The sequence below is a fragment of the Monodelphis domestica genome, chromosome 3 (genome assembly GCF_027887165.1).
Source record: "Monodelphis domestica isolate mMonDom1 chromosome 3, mMonDom1.pri, whole genome shotgun sequence".
Taxonomy (NCBI): domain Eukaryota; kingdom Metazoa; phylum Chordata; class Mammalia; order Didelphimorphia; family Didelphidae; genus Monodelphis; species Monodelphis domestica.
The window spans coordinates 185,105,379-185,124,837 of record NC_077229.1 but is presented as its reverse complement, the minus strand read 5'-3'; the positions used below and the strand labels follow the sequence as shown (position 1 = coordinate 185,124,837).

The window sequence follows — 19,459 nt, the reverse complement described above, 5'->3', positions numbered from 1 at the left end:
ATTCTATACAACAAAAGTACAAACACAACATTATCTAAAATGCTACAAAGGTACAAAACTCAAGGCAGAAATTTTCTAGTACTGACTGTACAATAAAAAACAAGAATGCAATTTACATTTTGCAAAATTAACCTGTTAGCTTCCCAATGGGTCACAACCTCAAAGGGCTGGCTCCTCAATGAGGCAGCACCCAGGAGTTGATCTACAACTTGCTTACCAATTTCTGAGACCAGGGGGGCACATGTGTGTGTGCACAGGTACATATAGAACCATTTATAGCAACGAGTGAAGGAGTGAAATGAAAAAGCTATACTCCTTCCCAGGGTCTTCTGACCTCCAAAACCAGGAAAAAAAATTCAAAGCAGCAGACTGTTGGTCTAGCTAATTTAGCAGGAGACTAAAGTGGACATGCATGAGCTCATGTCCTCTTTTCTTAAAGAATCAACTTGATCAATAAGCAAGCATCAAGTCTTCATACTTGTCAAAAATTTTCTGAGGGAGAAGGAAAAAAAAATCCAAAAAACTACTGCCAGTTTGGGGTGGGCAGGGCTTCAGCATCTTGAGCTTTTCTTTGCTTGGTCTGGTGCTGCTGGTTTCCTGCTTTTCTCAGAAGTTGGTAACAGATGAGTTTTCTGTTTGGGCCAGAAAAAAAAAAAAGACAGCCTTAATATGGCTGCAGTTCTGAACCTTCAATATTCCTGTGAGCCAAAATCAGCCCTGAGACATGAATCTAATTTGCTTTCTAGAAGCCTTCAAGGGCAAGGAGACATCCAATGCATTAAACCTTTGCTAGCCAGTGCTTGGTTCCCATTTTTCTCTCCCCCATGCTCAGTACAAATGCTCCAATATTGTTTGTGTTCAATCATATTTATGTTACAAAGTTAAGAACAGTTGTCTTGTTTTATTGGGAAGAATTAGAGCTAGATGGGCTGCGGTGGCGTCGGCGGATAGGAGATCTAAGTCTAGGAGAGCGGGACCTTCTCATGAGTGGTGGCGATCTACGCCACATTGGTGGAGGTGGCAACATCCTTCTAGGTGGGCTAAATCTTCTGGGTGGGGGCCTGGGCCAAGGAGCCAACACTGCAGTGGCTGTTATCTCCTGACCATCGATCTGTCCTCCATCCACGTGTTTCAATGCCTTTTCAGCCTCATCTGGATTCTCAAACTCCACATATGCATAGCCTTTGGATAGGTGAGGGTGCATCCTTTCTGCAGGCATATCAATCATTTTAATTTTCCCATAAGTGGAAAATATTTCCATGATGTGATCCTTTGTCACATTCTTAGTGAGCCTTCCAATGTGTGCTTTGGTGGGTTTTGGTAAAGGACTTCGTCTCTTTTGTTCCTTTTCATCTCTTTTAGGTGGTTTTGATTTGGAGCGGGACCGTCTCCTATTGTCATGTCTTCGTCGAGAGGGACTTGGAGACCCAGAGGAACTGCTAGAGCTGGAACTACGGGAGGTGCTAGAGCTTCCTGAATGGCTTGATGCGGAAGAAGAGCTGGACCCACTGCTAAAGCCAGTGCTGATACTAGAACCAGAGCTAGAGGTGGAACTGGATCGAAACCTGGAAGTACTGCTACCACTGAGGGCACTGCGTTTCTTACGTGCTTTGTCTCTAACACGGTACTTTTCACTCGACTCTTTGGTGGCCCCTTTATCTTTAGACCGGTCCTTTGACTTCTCATCAGTTCTATCTTTACGTTTGGTGGGAGAGGGAGCCATCTTTCCAGGTCCTCAGCCTCTGCCGCCCATTCCTCCTCTGCACTCTCCGCGACCAGAAATGGCGCTGTGCTCTAGGGCGGGAAGACAGAGCCTACTTTCAGTTTTATTAATTTCTCCTTGAATCTTCATGATTTTCATTTTGGCATTTACTTGAGGATTTTTAATTTGTTCTCTTTCTATTTTTTAGTTGCATTCCCAAACATTGATAGGGTCTTTCCAATTTGAATTGATGAAGAGATAGAATTTTTCCTAATTATTTCATTGGCTACAACCCTCTAACTTTGAAATATTTCTTCAATATTTTCATTCTCCTTAATGAAATTATTGATATTTATTTGATATTATTCTTGACATATACAGTGTTTAGAACTAGGTTAGTTTCCAATTAGTTTTCATTTGTTTCCCCAGCTCTTATTGAATGCAATTGGTATTACCTTACGGTCTGAAAATGTTGCATTTAATATTTCTGATTTTCTACATTTGGTTGTGAGGTTTTTATGTGCTAGTATTTGCTCAGTTTTTGGCAAGGTACCATTTATAGCTGAGAATAATGTATACTCCTTTCTCCCTTATTCAGATTTCACCTAAGTTATTCATATCTAATTTTTCTAATTTTCTATTCATTACTTTAAATTTTTTCTTCTTTTTTTCATTTTATGGTTAGAATCATCTGACTCTGAAGGAAAAGTTGAAATTTGCTACTAATATAGTTTTAGTATTTCTTCTTGTAATTAATTTAACTTTTCCTTTAAGAATTTAGATGCTATGCCATTTGTTGCACATATTTTTAGTATTGATATTACTTCATTATCTATTGGTACTTTTTTAGCAAAATACAATTTCCCTACTCATCTAATTTAATTAGGTCTATTTTTGCTTTGTGTGCCTCATGATTACTACCCATGCCTCTTTTGCCTCAACTGAAACATAATAGATTGTATTCCAGCCCCTTATTTTAACTCTGTATCTATCTCTTTCAAGTCTTTTTATTGTAAATAGAAGATTACAAAATTCTGATTTTAATCAGTTCTTTCCAGTTTTCTTTTATGATTGAGTTCATACCATTAATAGTCATCATTATGATTGCTAACTATGAATTTCACTCCAACTTATTTTCTTTTATTTCTCTTCTTTTTTATTTTATTCCTCCACTAAAGACTGTTTTGCTTCTGAACACTGACTTCCATCCCCCTTTTTATTATTTTATCTTTCTTTTATATCCTTCCCCTCCTTTTTCCCTATTAAGTAAAATAGATTTGTATCTATCTTGTATATATGGGGTGTATGAGGTGCTCATGGAGGGGTAGTATCTCTGGTATGGAGTGCTTGTCATGCCCTCTTAGGGCAGCTCTCCAGCCTCTGACCCCAACCTGACACCCAGCTCTCACTTGTGGCTCCCAGTAGCTGCTAGCATGCGGCAGCAGCCACACCCTGGGCATCGGCTTCGACAGGTCAGCCAAACCTTGTGAGGGTAGCCATTGGGTTGTCGCCGATCCCTGGTGAACTAAGGCCTTGCTCACACAGCATGTGAAGACTGCTTCGGCCAAACAGATAGAAGAAACCAATAAGAATCTTCAATGGCTGAGAGGGCGATGCAGCAAAGCACTGCGGAGTGCTTAGGGCGTGTTGGAGCACAAAAGACAACAGGGCCATCCAATGCAGCTGAGGAAGTCTCCAGGTGTAACGATTTTTCGTGCCATTGGGCCCAGGCTTCCAATGCCGAGAGAGTGGGACTTTCTCTGTGCATCAACTTTTCCACTTAAATCTCCTTCACGCACAAGTGTCTTTGTGCACACTCATCTATACACCATAAATGAAAACGCACAAAGATAATCGTCATCCTCGGTTACCGAGAGACTACTACTATACTACAATACCTATATTGTATATAGAATACACATAAATTTAAATGTGAGCAAAACTCAAGTATTGTTACCCTTCATTATTTTCCCCTCCACTATAAAAGTTCTTTTTTTTTTTGTCTCTTTTATGTGAGATAGATTTCCCTAGTCTTCCTTTCTCTTACATTTTCTCCCAGGGTATCAATTTTTCTTGCCTGTACATTTTTTAATATAATCTCAATATAATCACCTTACTCCTAAACTCACTTTCCACATAGAATCTATCTAATTGCCCTAATGATGATAAAATTCTTAAAAGTTGTGTGTATCATCTAACTACATTGAAAAGTAAGCACCTTAGGGTGGAGTCAAGATGGTGGCTTAGAAGCAGCAAAAGTTCAGACCCCTGAAAACCCTTCCTTACTGATCACAAACTGAATGCTCCTAGGGGACTAAAAATCAAACCTAACAACAAGACAGAGCCAAGGAACCCTCCTGCTGGACTCAATTCAAAATGTATGCCCCCCCCCCCCCCAAAAAAAAAGTCAGAATCTGAGAACACTCGGGTTTAAGGGGAAGGAAGAAGGAAGGTCCCAGGACCCCTCCCATTAAGCCTCCAGCACCAGCAGGAAACTCTAGGTGGGCAAAGGCACTAGTAGGGAGGATGAACCCTGTGGGCAGGGCTTTGCCAGGCTCAAAGCGTCGAACACAGGTGGCAGGGAAGGAGATGGAGAGGGAGTGCAGAGCTGGCAGCCTGGTCAGAGCTGTGGAGACCCTCCATATTGCTCCAGCCTTCCAGGAGGTATTGGCCTCAGAGCATATCCAACTCAACCTAGCTGAACTTAATCCCATCAAAAGTCTTCAGAGCTCAGGGAAGCCCAAGCTCCAACACCTCTCCCTCACTGACTGCTGGACTTTCAAAAGCCTCCAAAGGACAGGGAAGCTCAAACTCCAACACTCTTCCCCTACAGACTGCACTGAGAAATCTGACAGAAAGCCCTAAAACAAAAAAAAAATGAGAGAAGCAAGAGCACAGACAAATACAGGGAACAAAAAAAGGGGTAAATATCAGCAAAAAAAAAAGAAAAAGAAGAAAGAAATTCCAATTTAAAGCTTCTGTACAGGCAACAAACCAAGAGCAGATGGAACAGAGGAGGAGGCAAGCAATAAAACAGCAATCTCAGTGAATTGGATAAAGGCTTTGGAAGAACTCAAAATGCAATTCAAAACACAATTAAGAGAGGTTGAAGACAATTGGGAAAAGAATTTCAAAACTAAGCTAAGTCATCTGGAAACAGAGGCACTTGAACTAAAATGAGAGAATAGTGTCCTAAAAACAAAAATCAACCAGCTTGGAAATGAGGCAAAGGAGATGAAAGACAAAGTAAAGAGGATGAAAGATGATCTTCAAAGAAAATCAGACCAGAAGGAAAAGGATGACCAAAAAGCCAGAGATGAAATCCAATCTTTAAGAACCAGAATACAACAACTAGAATTAAGTGACATCACAAGGCAGCAGAATACTATAAAAGAAAACCAAAACAATGAAAACTTTGAGGAAAATATGAAGCATTTCATTCATAAAACAGAGGATTTAGAAAATCCTTCGAGGAGAGACAATTTAAGGATCATTGATCTACCAGAAGACCAAAACTAAAGAAATAGGCTGGACATCATTCTACAGGAAGTTATCCAAGAAAACTACCCCAATATTCTAGAATAAGACAGAAAAGTGGAGATTGAAAGAATCCACAGATTATCTTAATCTTAATTCCCAAATGACACCACCAAGAAATGAATAGTCAAATTCAAGAACTATCAGACCAAAGAAAAGATATTACAAGCTGCCAAGAAGAAGTCATTCAGATACCATGGAATCACAGTGAGGATAACTCAGAATCTGGAAGCATTCACACTGCAGGACCGAAAGGCATGGAATATGATATTTCCAAAAGCAAGGGAACTAGGTCTACAACCAAGAAACAACTACTCAGCAAAACTGCATATATTCTTACAGGGGAAAGTATGGTCATTCATCAAAATAGAAGAATTACAAGAATTTGTAAAGAAAAGGCCAGACCTGAACAGAAAATTTGATGCCCAAAAATAGAACTCAAGACAATCATCAAATGGTAATTTAAAAAAAGAAAAAAAGAAAAACAAAACAAAACAAAAAATCTTTTTTAAAGAGACTCAATAACTTAAAAAATGATATGTATCCCTATAAGAAAAGAGATCATTTGTAACTCTTAAAAAATATTATTATCAACTGGGCAACTAGAAGAATTACATTTAGAGGGAACAGTGACAAACTGTATAGGATGAAAGGGAAAGACACAAATAGATATATAGATATATGTATGCATAAATGCATATACATGTATATATATACATATATATATATATATATATATATACAACTAGAGCTAAAAATAGGTTAATACTAAAATAAATGGGAAATGAAGCAAAAGGGGGTAAATGTATATGTCACAAAGAATCTCATGGCAGGAGCGGGGAGAACATCAATACACTAGAAGGGTAAAGAGGTTGGAGATAGGAAATACTCAACTCTAACGTGCTTTGAAATTGACCCAAAGAGGGAAGCACAATCCAATCCATTGGTGTGTAGAATAGATTTGTGCCCTATAGGGGAGTAGAAGGGTAACAAATGTACTGGTAGGGACAGAAGCAGTAGAAGGAAGGGAGAGGGCAGGGGAGTAGTTTTAGAAAGACTGCAAAGAATATAAGGGGGGGAATAAGAAGGAAGAGGGGTAGAAAGGGAAGTAAAATAAGAGTGGGAACTAGGAGGATTGATTAAAAACAATCATTAGTATAGAATGAAATAGTGAAAGAAGAAAAGGAAGGATCAGGAGTAGAAATCAAAATGCTGGGAAATACACAGCTAGTAATCATACCTCTGAATGTGAATGGAATGAACTCACCCATAAAACCAAAGCAAATAGCAGAGTGGATTAGAATCCAAAACCCTACCATATGCTGTCTACAAGAAACACATATGAGGAAGGTAGATATGAATAGGGTGAAAGTAAGAGAATTGAGCCAAATCTATTGGGCATCAACTGATAAAAAGAGTTGCAATCATGATATCTGACAAAGCCAAAGTAAAAATAAATCTAGTTTAAAAATATAGGGAAGGTAATTACATCCTAATAAAAGGCAGCATATGAGGAAATATCAGTATTCATGGCATAGCAACCAAATTTCTAAAGAAGAAACTAGTGAATGCCAAGGATGAAATAGATAGAAAAACTATACTAGTAGGAGACCTGAATCTTCCTCTATCCAAACTAGATAAATCAAACCAAAAAATAAATAAGAAAGAGGTAAGAGAAATGAAGGAAATGTTAGAAAAATTAGAGTTAGTAGATATGTGGAGAAAAATAAATAGGGACAAAAAGGAATACACCTTCTTTTCAGCAGCACATGGTACATTCACAAAGATTGGTCATGTATTAGGGTATAAAAATATTGCAAAGAAGTTCAAAAGAGCAGAAATAACAAATGCAAACTTCTCAGATCACAATGCAATGAAAATAATAATTAGTAAGGATACATGGAGAGGTAAATAAAAAAATTAATTGGAAACTAAACAATACGATTCTCTAAAACCGATTAGTTAAAGAACAAATCATAGAAACAATTAATAACTTCATTGAAGAAATTGACAATGATAAGACATCATTTCAAAACCTATAGGATGCAGCCTAAGCAGTATTCAGAGAGAAATTTATATCCTTGAGTTCATATATTAACAAATTTGGGAGGGCATTGGTCAATGAATTGGGCATGGAAATTAAAAAAACTAGAAAGTGAACAAATTAAAAATCCCCATATGAAGACTAAATTAGAGATCCAGAAAACAAAGGAGACATTAATAAAATTGAAAGTCAAAGAACTATTGATTTAATAAATAAGACTAGAAGCTCGTACTTTGAAAAAAACAAATAAAATAGACAAAGTACTGGTCAGTTTAATTAAAAAAAGGAAAGAAGAAAACCAAATTGACAGTATCCAAGATGAAAAGGGAGACCTCACCTCTAATGAAGAGGATATTAAGGCAATCATTAAAAACTACTATGTCCAACTATATGTCAATAAATATGGCGATCTAGGTGATATGGATGAATACTTACAAGAATATAAATTGCCTAGACTAACAGAGGAAGAACTAGATTACCTAAACAACCCCATAACAGAAAAAGAAATTGAACTAGCCATCAAAGAACTCCCTACGAAAAAATCCCCAGGTCCAGATGGATTCACAAAAGAATTCTATTAAACATCAAAGAACAATTAATCCCAATATTATACAAACTATTTGACAGAATAAGCAAAGAAGGAGTTCTACCAAATTCATTTTATGACACAAACATGGTACTGATCCCAAAGCCAGGCAGATCAAAAACAGAGAAAGAAAACTACAGACCAATCTCTTTAATGAATATTGTGAATCTTAAAATTTCTCAGACTTGTGAATCTTAAAAATTCTCAGACTCTACCTTAGAACAATTAGTTAGGACCATTCCCCATTTTAAAACAATGAAGGGACTTTGGTCAGGAAGGTGGGAACTCTAACATTACTCCACTCATACTTAGGCATACTTTAGGGGAAAATAAAGTTGTAAACTTCTTACTGAACAATGAAAAGTACTCAATCAATACTTAAAGTGAAGCAAGAACCCTTAAGCTAGGTCTATTTTTAGATCTAATACAAAGGGGTGATAAATACCTATGAAGATAAAATTAATCAGGCAACTTGCAAAGGACAAGACTAGTCTACTCAGGGGTGAATTAAAAATAGTCAGTCCTTTGGAAAACATCTACTGTGATTGGTAGATGTGAAAACTTAGGGGAGGCGACTTAGGAGGAAATTCTCTTTAAAAGGAGGTCAGAAGGCCTCTGAAAAGAGAGTTCAGCTTTGGTAGCTGAGCTCAGACTAGTTGGAGCAGCTGGGTCTCTCTGAACACTAGAATCTTGCTTGGGACAAAATCTTATGGTGAGTGGATTAAAGACTGATTGGTCTCTCTTAAAGCTCAGGCCTAGGCCAATCTCCATAAAAACCCAGCTGACTTGGGTATTTCATATTTGGGATTTTTTTCCATGGCGACCACTTTATTTTTAATATAAAATCAAGACACTAAAATGATCTTTACAGTTTTGGCAATTCAAAGTCTTGAAACCATATTTTCACAGTCACAGTTTAAGGCAACCACTCTTTTGTCTGTAACAATATGAATGCAAAAATCTTAAATATGATACTAGCAAAAAGACTCCAGCAAGTCATCACGAGGGACATTCATATGATATTCATAGGATTCATACCAGGAATGCAAGGATGGTTAAATATTAGGAAAACCATCCACATAATTGACCACATTAACAAGCAAATGGACAAAAATCACATTATTATCTCAATAGATACAGAAAAAACCTTTGATAAAATACAACACCCATTCCTATTGAAAACACTAGAAAGTATAGGAATAGAAGGGATGTTCCTAAAAATAAGAAACAGTAAATATCTAAAACCATCAGCAAACATCATCTGCAATGGGGATAAACTAGAAGCCTTCCCAATAAGATCAGGAGTGAAACAAGGATAACCATTATCACCTCTATTATTTAACATTGTACTAGAAACCCTAGCAGTAGCAATTAGAGAATAAAATGAAATTGAAGGTATTAAAATTGGCAGTGAGGAGACCAAGCTAACACTATTTGTGGATGATATGATGGTCTACTTAAAGAATCCTAGAGAACCAACCAAAAAACTAGTCGAAATAATTAACAACTTTAGTAAAGTTGCAGGATACAGAATAAACCCACATAAGTCATTAGTATTTCTATATATCTCCAACCCATTTCAGCAGCATGAATTAGAAAGAGAAATTCCATTTAAAATCACCCTAGACAATATAAAATACTTATGAATCTGTCTGCCGAGACAAAAACAGAAACTATATGAACACAACTACAAAATACTCTCCACACAGTTAAAACTAGATCTAAACAATTGGAAAAACATTGATTGCTCATGGTTAGGATGACTTACATAATAAAAACAACCATCCTACCCAAATTAATTTATTTATTTAGTGCCATACCCATCGAACTACCAAAATATTTTTTTTACTAAATTAGGAAAGAAAAACATAACAAAGAAGAACAAAAGATCAAGGATATCCAGGGAAATAATGAAAAAAATGTGAAGGAAGGATGCCTTGCAGTCCCATATCTCAAACTATATACTATAAAGTAGTGGTCATCAAATACATTTGGTACTGGCTAAGAGACAGAAAGGAGGATCAGTGGAACAGACTTGGGGTAAGTGACCTCAGCCATACAGTCTATGACAAGCCCAAAGATCCCAGCTTTTGGGACCAAAATCCCCTATTTGATAAAAATAAATAAATAAATAAAACTTCTGGGGAAATTGGATGACAGTGTGGAAGAGATTAGGTTTGGATCAACATCTCACACCCTACACCAAGATAAACTCAGAATGGGTGAATGACTTGAACATAAAGAAGGAAACTATAAGCAAATTAGGTGAACACAGAATAATATACATGTCAGATAGTTGGGAAAGGAAAGACTTTAAAACCAAACAAGAGCTAGAAAACATCATAAAACGTAAAAAAAAATAATTTTGATTATATCAAATTAAAGAGATTTTGTAGAAACAAAACTAATGTAAACAAAATAAGCAGGGAGGCACAAAAAATTGCAAAACAATCTTCATAACAAAAACCTCTGACAAAGATCTCATTACTCAAATTTATAAAGAACTAAACCAATTGTACAAAAAATCAAGCTATTCTCCAATTGATAAATGTGCAAGGGACATGAACAGGCAATTTTCAGTTAAAGAAATCAAAACTATTAATAAGCACATGAAAAAGTATTCTAAATCTCTTATAATCAGAAAAATGCAGTGGAATAGACTTTGTGTTAATGACCTCAGCAATACAGTCTATGATAAGCCCAGAGATCCCAGTATTTGGGAGCAAAACCCACTATTTAATAAAAACTGCTAGGAAAATTGGAAGACATTATTGGAGAGATTAGGTTTGGATCAAAATCTAACACTGTACACAAAGATAAACTCAGAATGGATGAGTGATTTGAATATAAAAAGGAAACTATAATCAAATTAGGCAAAATCAGAATAGTATACTTGTCATATCTTTGGGAAAGGAAAGACTTTAAAACCAAGTAAGAGCTAGGAAAAAATCACAAAATGTAAAATCAATAATTTTGATTACATCAAATTAAAAAGTTTTTGTACACACAAAACTAATGAATCCAAAATTAGCAGGGAAGCAACAAATTGGGGGAAAAAATCTTCAAAACAAAACCTCTGACAAGGGTTTAATTACTCAAATTTATAGAGGTAAACCAATTGTACAAAATATCAAGCCATTCTCCAGTTGATAAGTGGGCAAGGGACATGAATAGTCAATTTTCAGTTAAAGAAATCAAAACTATTAATAAGCACATGAAAAAGTGCTCTAAATCTCTTATAATCAGAGAAATGCAAATCACAACAACTCTGAAGTATCACCTCACACCTAGCAGATTGGCTAACATGACAGCAATGGAAAGAATTGAATGCTGGAGGGGATGTGGCAAAGTTGGGACATTAATGCATTGGTAGTGGAGTTATAAATTGATCCAACCATTCTGGAGGACAATTTGGAACTATGCCCAAAGGGCAATAAAAGAAGTTCTGCCCTTTGATCCAGCCATAGCACTGCTGGGTTTGTACCCCAAAGAGATAATAAGGAAAAAGACTTGTGCAAGAATATTCATATCTGTGCTCTTTGTGGTGTCAAAAAATTGGAAATTGGGGGATGCCCTTCAATTGGGGAATGGCTGAACAAATTGTGGTATATGTTGGTTATGGAATACTATTGTGCTCAAAGGAATAATAGAGTGGAGAAATTCCATGGGGACTGGAACAACCTCCAGGAATTGATGCAGAGTGAGAGGTGCAGAACCAGGAAAACATTTTACACAGAGACTGATACACTGTGGTACAATCGAATGTAATGGACTTTTCCTTTAGTGGCAATGCAGTGATCCTGAACAACTTGGAGGGATCTATGAGAAAGAACACCATCCACATTCAAAGGAAACACTATGGGAGTAAAAACACAGAAGGAAAATAATTGCTTGAATACATGGATTGAAGGGATATGGTTGGGGATGTAGACTCTAAATGAACATCCTAGTGCTAACATCAACAACATGGAAATAGGTTCTGATAAAGGACACATGTAATACCCAGTGAAATTGCACATTGCCTGGGGAAGCAAGGGTATAAGGGAGGGAGGGAAATAATTTGATTATTGTAATCAAGGAATAATGTTCTAAATTGACTAAATAAACTAATTCAAATGGGAAAAAAAGAAAAGTAAGCACCTTACCTTCATAGTTACAAAGGACAAAATATACATTTAATGAAATAGAGGGCTTTAAGGATTCCTGATGGAAAAACCAGAGGTAGAGGGAAACTAAGAAGTTCAAACACAGAAAGGAAGAGAAATACAAAAAAGTAAGCTGGAATGAACAAAGATAAAAGACTAAACAAATATAAACTTCTTACCTTCAAGTAAATGCAGATTATACATAAGTCCCCTCTGACCTATCAGTATCAGAATTTATTTAGGGAGTAGGACTAGACAAGGCTCAGAGTGGCTCTGTTTTGAGTTAATCTTGTCTCTAAGAGCAGAATGGAAAGAATGGGGAAGAGGAATGCATGGGGTAGGTGGAAAAGCAGTGGGGTACAGAAAAGTTTAGAGGGAATCATCTAATCAGGGTAAACAACTAGCTATCTATACAAAAAAAAGGAATTGAGAGTTAGGATTGGGAATGGTTGACACATGAACCCAACTTTCTTTTGAACTGGTCAAAAGAATGTAAACACACACATTCAGAAATGGAGATGGGTATTAATATATTTCAATTATGAAATAGCAGAGAAAGGTGAAAAAGGGAAGAATCAAAGAAAAGGTAGATTAAGAGAGAGGTCAATTCTAAGCAAATCAAATTCTAAGAATATGTGAAAATATTTATAGCTCTTCTGAGGTTTCAAAGAATAGGGGAATCTGAGAGGTTGTTCATGAATTAAGGAATGGATAACAAATTACATATAAATGTTATGGAACACTATTGTACTAAATACTTAAGAGCTTAATGATCAATTAGGATTCAGAAGGAATAATGATACAACATTTTCTACCCCCTGGTAGAGAGATGAAGGACTCAGAATACAGAATGAAAATTTGATTTATGTATTTATTTATTCATATTAGGGCATGAGAAATATTTAAATCAGTGTTAAATGATTATACATGTAAGTTATGGATTTGGGGTTTTATGTATCCTGAGTGGGGGGTTGGTTATGATGATAGGTTATAAGGCAGATCTTAACTGATCAAAATGAAAACAAGCATGTATGTTAAAATATAATTAAATTACTTATGCTATATTCATATAATATGAAAAGGATTCACAATGAATCCCTTCACTTCTCTATCAGCAAGTGGGAAGCATATGTGTGTTTGTGTGTATAAATGTATGTAGATATACTTGTGGCTCCTAGTAGCTGCTAGCATGTGGCAGCGGCCACACCCTGGGTAACGGCTTCAACAGGTCAGCCAAACCTTGTGAGGGTAGCCATTGGGTTGTCGACCCCTGGTGAACTAGGGCTTTGCTCACCCAGCATGTGAAGACTGCTTCGGCCAAACAGATAGAAGAAACCAATAAGAAGGTTCAACAACTGAAAGGGCGATGCAGCAAAGCACTGTGGAGTGCTTAGGGTGTGATGGAGCACAAAAGGCAACAGGGCCATCCAATGCAGCTGAGGAAGTCTCCAGGTGTAACGACTTTTCGTGCCAATGGACCCAGGCTTCCAATGCCGAGAGAGTGGGACTGTCTCTGTGCATCGACTTTTCCACTTAAATCTCCTTCACATACAAGTGTTTTTGTGCACACTCATCTATCCCCACCCTCTTCAAGCCATATGAGGGTACATCACAAATGAAAGCGCACAAAGACAATTGTCATTCTCAGTTACCGAGAGACTACTACTATTATATATATGCATACATACACACACACACACACACACACACACACACACACACACACACACACACATATATATATATATATATATATATATATATATATATATATATATATATATATATCTTTGGTTTTAAGTAGATCCCCCATACCTACCTCAGCCTAAGATCTGATATGGGTTCTATATTTTTAATTTCATCTACAGAGTATAGTCCCAATGGCACAAAGGTTTTCCATACTCATTTAACCACATTTCTTTTTACCCCACCAAAAGACTAACATATTTCACTAGCATCAAATGTATACCTTGGGCCTCAGCAGTCAAAAAGCACTTTTTTGACTGTGCAGATATTATGTGAAATAAAAATCTCATAAGGAAGGTAAATCACTCACGAGCATTAAATATATTTGATGCAGTTGCCTTAAGAATTGGAACTGGGAGGATGGAAAGGAGTTCTAGGGAGAGAGATTTTCTAATATATTTTTAAAACTAAGAAGCCCAAATAACTGAAAAATATGAGGAACAGTTGCATATGAAACCTAGAGGACAATTTTGTTGAAGTCTCTAATGAAATCAAGTTGGCAGTTTGGGGAGGTTGTAATATTGTGTCCATATGGCTAAGATAAAAATCAAAGGAAATTGTATCTAGCTTCTCTTCACTGATATTTTAGAATGTCCAAAGTTTAAAATTGTCATGGTCCTTTGACTCATGAAGTCAGCCCAACATGCACCAAGTGTTTATTTTACTGGACTTCAATCCAGGGTCCTTAACTACTTGCCAAAATTTTATAGTGTACAAATTTAGAAAATACCCTCAAGGACCCTTGCTGGGCTGTGACTACAAGTTTTATACCCGTCCTTCTGCATTAATACATACCCCCAAACCTCCTTTCTAATTACCCTATTTTCCTCCCCAATAAACAATCTGTCACTAATTACTTTTAACCATTTTCTGCTGAAGAGTTTTATGTGTGTTTTGGTTATTCGACAGCTGCTCCTCACTAATTATTGGAAAATGTCTCATCTCTTTATTATCCTATAGTGCCCTGAATAATAGGCTTCTTTGTATCATCTATTGAAGCCTTGTCTGAGGGTTTTATATGATCCTTTAATTCTAGAAGAAGGTCTATTAGGGTACTGATTTCTAGAACCGGAAACAGACTGTGTTGGGCAGTTAATGACTCACAGGCTGCTCTAACCAGACAGCCCTAGCTTTCATAGGGAAAAATTATTAAAATATATGTAGAAGGATCAGTAGGGCAAAATGAGAATTTGCAAATGACCTAGGGAAGATCTCAAATCAAGAGCTCAAATGATAAAGGTATCTATATAATAAAATAGCTGAAATATATTCAGCTTGTGGTATAATAAATCCCTCGAATACCTAGACCTACACAGATGTGCTCCTTTTTTAAAAAATCCAAACAAAGATTCAAATGTACAAAAGTTTATACAGTTGCATTATTTGTGAGAATAAGAAGATTTAAACAACATATGTTCCCAATGATTTAGGAATTATTTAACACACTATATTATATGAATGCAATAGAAAATTACCATAACAGAAGGAATGATGAATAAGATTTCAGAAAAACACAGAAGCATGAAGTAATGCAGCAAAGAATGAAGAAATGAAAAGCACAGTAGATACACATTTATGACAGTGAAATGGCAATATTAAAAAGAATAATGTGTCAAATATCATGGATGATTGTAGTATCACACTATAAAAGCTAAAGGACAAATCCTTACTTCCTGTTAACAAACAATAAAGTACTAAAATGAAAAGTCACACATTATTCATAGTATTTCTATTCATAGTCATATTCAAGTTAGTAGGAGAGTTTCTTTAGATGCTTTCAAGGAATGCATTTCTTTGGAGAGAGAGGGAGATATGGTTTGGGTTTTGATCTCCAATCCATTCTTTTCTCTATATTCACATAGCCACCATCTTCAGGGAGACGTTGACTCCCTTCACTGTAACACATCAAAATCTGTTCAAATTAAAGTCTGAGAGAGCTGTTTATTATAGAAGTGCCAAACATCAGGCCAATGGGTAGGGTCACATTCAACCCAAAACACTTCCAATAACAAATTAAATAAAAATGTAATTCAATATAGATAATGTCACATTTTGAAATTATGTCAAGATGTGATCTGAAGGGATCCCTATATACAGATTAGGGGCCCCTGTTTCCATTATAATTTGATTACAATATTCTAAAGCATAGACAAGTTAAATGACTTGTCCAGCTTCACACAGTCATCATATGTGAAAGGTGAGGCTTTAATCAATACCTCCCTGATTCCAAAGTCAATTTGCTATCCTTAATACTATGCTGCCTTTCAACCAGATAAATATTTTCTAAATCTTAAATGTAAAATGTCCACTGATAGTTTACATAGATCATTCACAGACAATGAGAACAAAATCTTTGTCTCTTGGTAGTAACAAAGAAAAGGGCCCTTGTTTCTTTTAGCATTTCATAAAATCTTCCCTACATATCGCTATGCTCATGTAAATGTCTATTTATACATGCTATGTCTTTATATCCATATGTGCTTATATATGTGATTGTACAAATGTACACATCTATATTTATATACCCATATATATGTGTATGTGAATTAGCTATATTCATGATAATCTTGATGAAAAACAAATTAGTTCCTAACAGAAAAATCAGTAGTATCTTGTTTATACCAAATACATTGAATGTGTGTATGTGTAAATATATGGGTTTATATGTTTAAGTATATGTCTGCATGCACAATATGCATGAAAGAACAAGAAAGAATTGTCTTACTTTTGATACACATATGATGCCTCTGATACTTTCTGGGGAACATGGCTAGTTCAGGTCAAGACTGTGCATGGCTCATTTAAAGTAGCAATTCCCACATCAATCATTTAGTGTATGAATCAAGGAAAGTAGCCAATTTAGGAATTAGTGTAGTTAAAATCAGAGTACATATGAATCAAATCAAGCAGCTAATATCAAGAAGACTAGAAAGCAAGACAAGAAAACAGAGGCAGGAGCTGATCAGGCAATGAGAAAGGGTTCCAATCCTTGGTCCCAGAGAAAGCTTCTGGTATAATAGTCTAATATAATCTGGACAGCAACTCCCTGGGAGGGGATTACTTTGAGATCTCTGAAATCTTTTTGAGCATTCATCTTCAAAGCTATAATTGTATTCAATGAATTCTATTTTCTTTCTGGAAGTCTTTGATTGCTAAAGGAATCTCAATTCTTTTTTTCAAGGATTAGGGAGTTTGTGGATTTCCTTAACCACATGAAGTTGTAGAAGGGAAAGTATGGGTCCAATTCCAGGAATATAGACACTCTCAGTTTTGGAAGGAACCTCAGAAGCCCTCAAGTCTACCTATTCCTGAACAGGATTCCTTTCTCCATCATGCCAAGTAAATTATTATCCTGCATGTACCAAAACATTCCATACAAAACCATTTTAAATGGCAATAAATTCAAAACAAGCTAAATGTTCAGTGCTGGAGAGGAGTGTTTTAACAAATTATGCTTTACACATGCAACATAATATTATCAAGAACCTAGAAATAATTGTAAAGAATACAAAGAAATACACAAAGATGGATATAAAGGGATGCAGACTAGAGAGAGAAGCAATAGAACTATAGATAAATTGACTACAACTCTAGATAAAAGTGACAATAGCAGTAACAAGTGATGGTTTAAAAAATCAGAATATATTATAGAAATAATCAAGACTTTAAAATAATTGTAAAAGTTAACAACATTTTAAACATCTATAAATAATAGATCACATGTCCCTAGAAAATAATTTACAATAACTTTTTATTTCCATACTAGTACTAGGTTCATGCACCCAAAGATATCATAGGGAAAAAAGACTTGTACAAAAATATTTATAGTCACTCTTTTGGGGGGCAAAAAATTGGAAAATGAAGGGGTGTCCTTCAATTGGGGAATGGCTGAACAATTTGTGATATATTTTGGTGATGGAATGATGGGTGCTCAAAGATATAATAAACTGGAGGAATTCCATGTGAACTGGAACAACCTCCAGGAACTGATGCAGAGTGAGAGGAGCAGAACAAGGAAAACATTGTACACAGAGACTGATACACTGAGGTACAATTGAATGTAATGGACTTCTCTACTAGTTGCAATGCAATGATCCAGGACAATTCTGAGGAACTTATGAGAAGGAACACTGTCCACATTCAGAGGAAGATCTGTGGGAACAGAAACACAGAAGGAAAACAACTGCTTGATCACATGGGTTGATGGTGACATGACTAAGGATATAGATTCTAAATGTTCATCCTAGTGCAGTTATCAATAATATGAAAATAGGTCTTGATCAATGACATAAGTAAAACCCAGTGGAATTATGGGTGGGCTAGAGGTGTAGGAGGAGGGGAGGGAAAAAAACATGAATCATGTAACCATGGAAAAATATTCTAAATTAATTAATTAAATAAAATTTTAAATTAAAAAATTGTTTAAATCTTGCTATTTGTCATTATTTCTCTTTTGTTCTGAGTCATGCATATTTCCAATGGCCTCATTCCACCCTCACTCTTTTTACTTATCAGGAAGGAGAATAGACAAAGTTCACTTGCTGATTGGAAGATTCAAAAGAGATGTGGCATACCTCTCAGCCACTGGAAATTTGAACTAAAAAGCTCAAGATCAGAGACAGAAACAAACCAAAGTACAAAAGATGGGGAAAGTAATAAACAAGAGTTTTAAGAGTTTTCCTCTTTATCTGGCCAGCATTTGTTCATATAAACAATGAGTAAGCCATGATATGGAAGATTTAAAAGTTTCTGACAGTGATTCAACATCAAACAGAAAGCTCTGCTCATCAGGAAATTCACATTGCACAAGATCTCAGTCCAGAGGTCCCAGAGGTCCCAACTTTCCCAAGTTTTCATCTTAAGACAGACCTTGCTGGAAGTGAGAGACAAATTTATCTTGGGAATGGCATCGCTTTCCTGTGGTGGTGGGAGAGATGGCCATGAAAACTAAATTAACCAGACTGAATCTTGGTCTTAGAAAGGCCTATATGCAATTTACATACCGTTTACATCTGGAGAAGCTATAGCTATTCAAGTAATAGGTATTACATATTGTTGAGATATTTTGGGTTTTCCCATGCTGAAGATAAGGCATCTTCTACCATGTTCCATCCATTTCCATATGGAGGCTACTCCATCATGTCATAGTCGTGTGAATAAGACTCATTAAAGTTTAAAAAATTCAAAAATAGTGGTTGACTGTGACTGACAACTATTAACAGAAATGAAAGAATTCAGGGCAACTCCAAGGGATTCATGATGGAAAAGACCATTCACTGATATAGAAGGAACTGACAGAGTCTGAATGCAAATTGAAGCATGCCATTTTTAACTTTATTTTCTCTATGGATTTTTTCTCCAGTGTAAGTGATATGTGTCTTTTTCTCATATGATGAAACCAGAATTTTTTTAGTCTTCATTTGGAATCAGCATTTGGTAGGAATGTCTGTGCCCTTCTCCACTGGGATCATTTCAGGCTAGATGGAGGTATCTAATAACAAACTCAGGTGGTGCAGTGAATAGAGGCAGGACCAGTCATCAGAAAGATTCATCTTTCTGAGTTCAAATCTGACTTCAGACACTTACTAGTTGTGTGACCTTGGGCAAATCACTTAACTCCATTTGCTTCAGTTTCTTTCATCTGGAAAATGAACTGGAGAAAGAAATAACAAACCAGTCCAGTATATTTGCCAAGAAAA

At 36.1% G+C, this 19,459-nt stretch overlaps 1 protein-coding gene across 1 annotated transcript; it reads right to left on the bottom strand.

The window, feature by feature from the left end:
* Positions 1 to 901: 901 nt before the first annotated feature.
* On the bottom strand, positions 902 to 1,766 carry LOC100029344 (RNA-binding protein with serine-rich domain 1-like). The gene has a single exon (XM_056820866.1). It carries the CDS (start codon positions 1,721 to 1,723, stop codon positions 902 to 904), a length of 822 nt encoding a protein of 273 aa, XP_056676844.1. The 5' UTR covers positions 1,724 to 1,766.
* Positions 1,767 to 19,459: the final 17,693 nt, after the last annotated feature.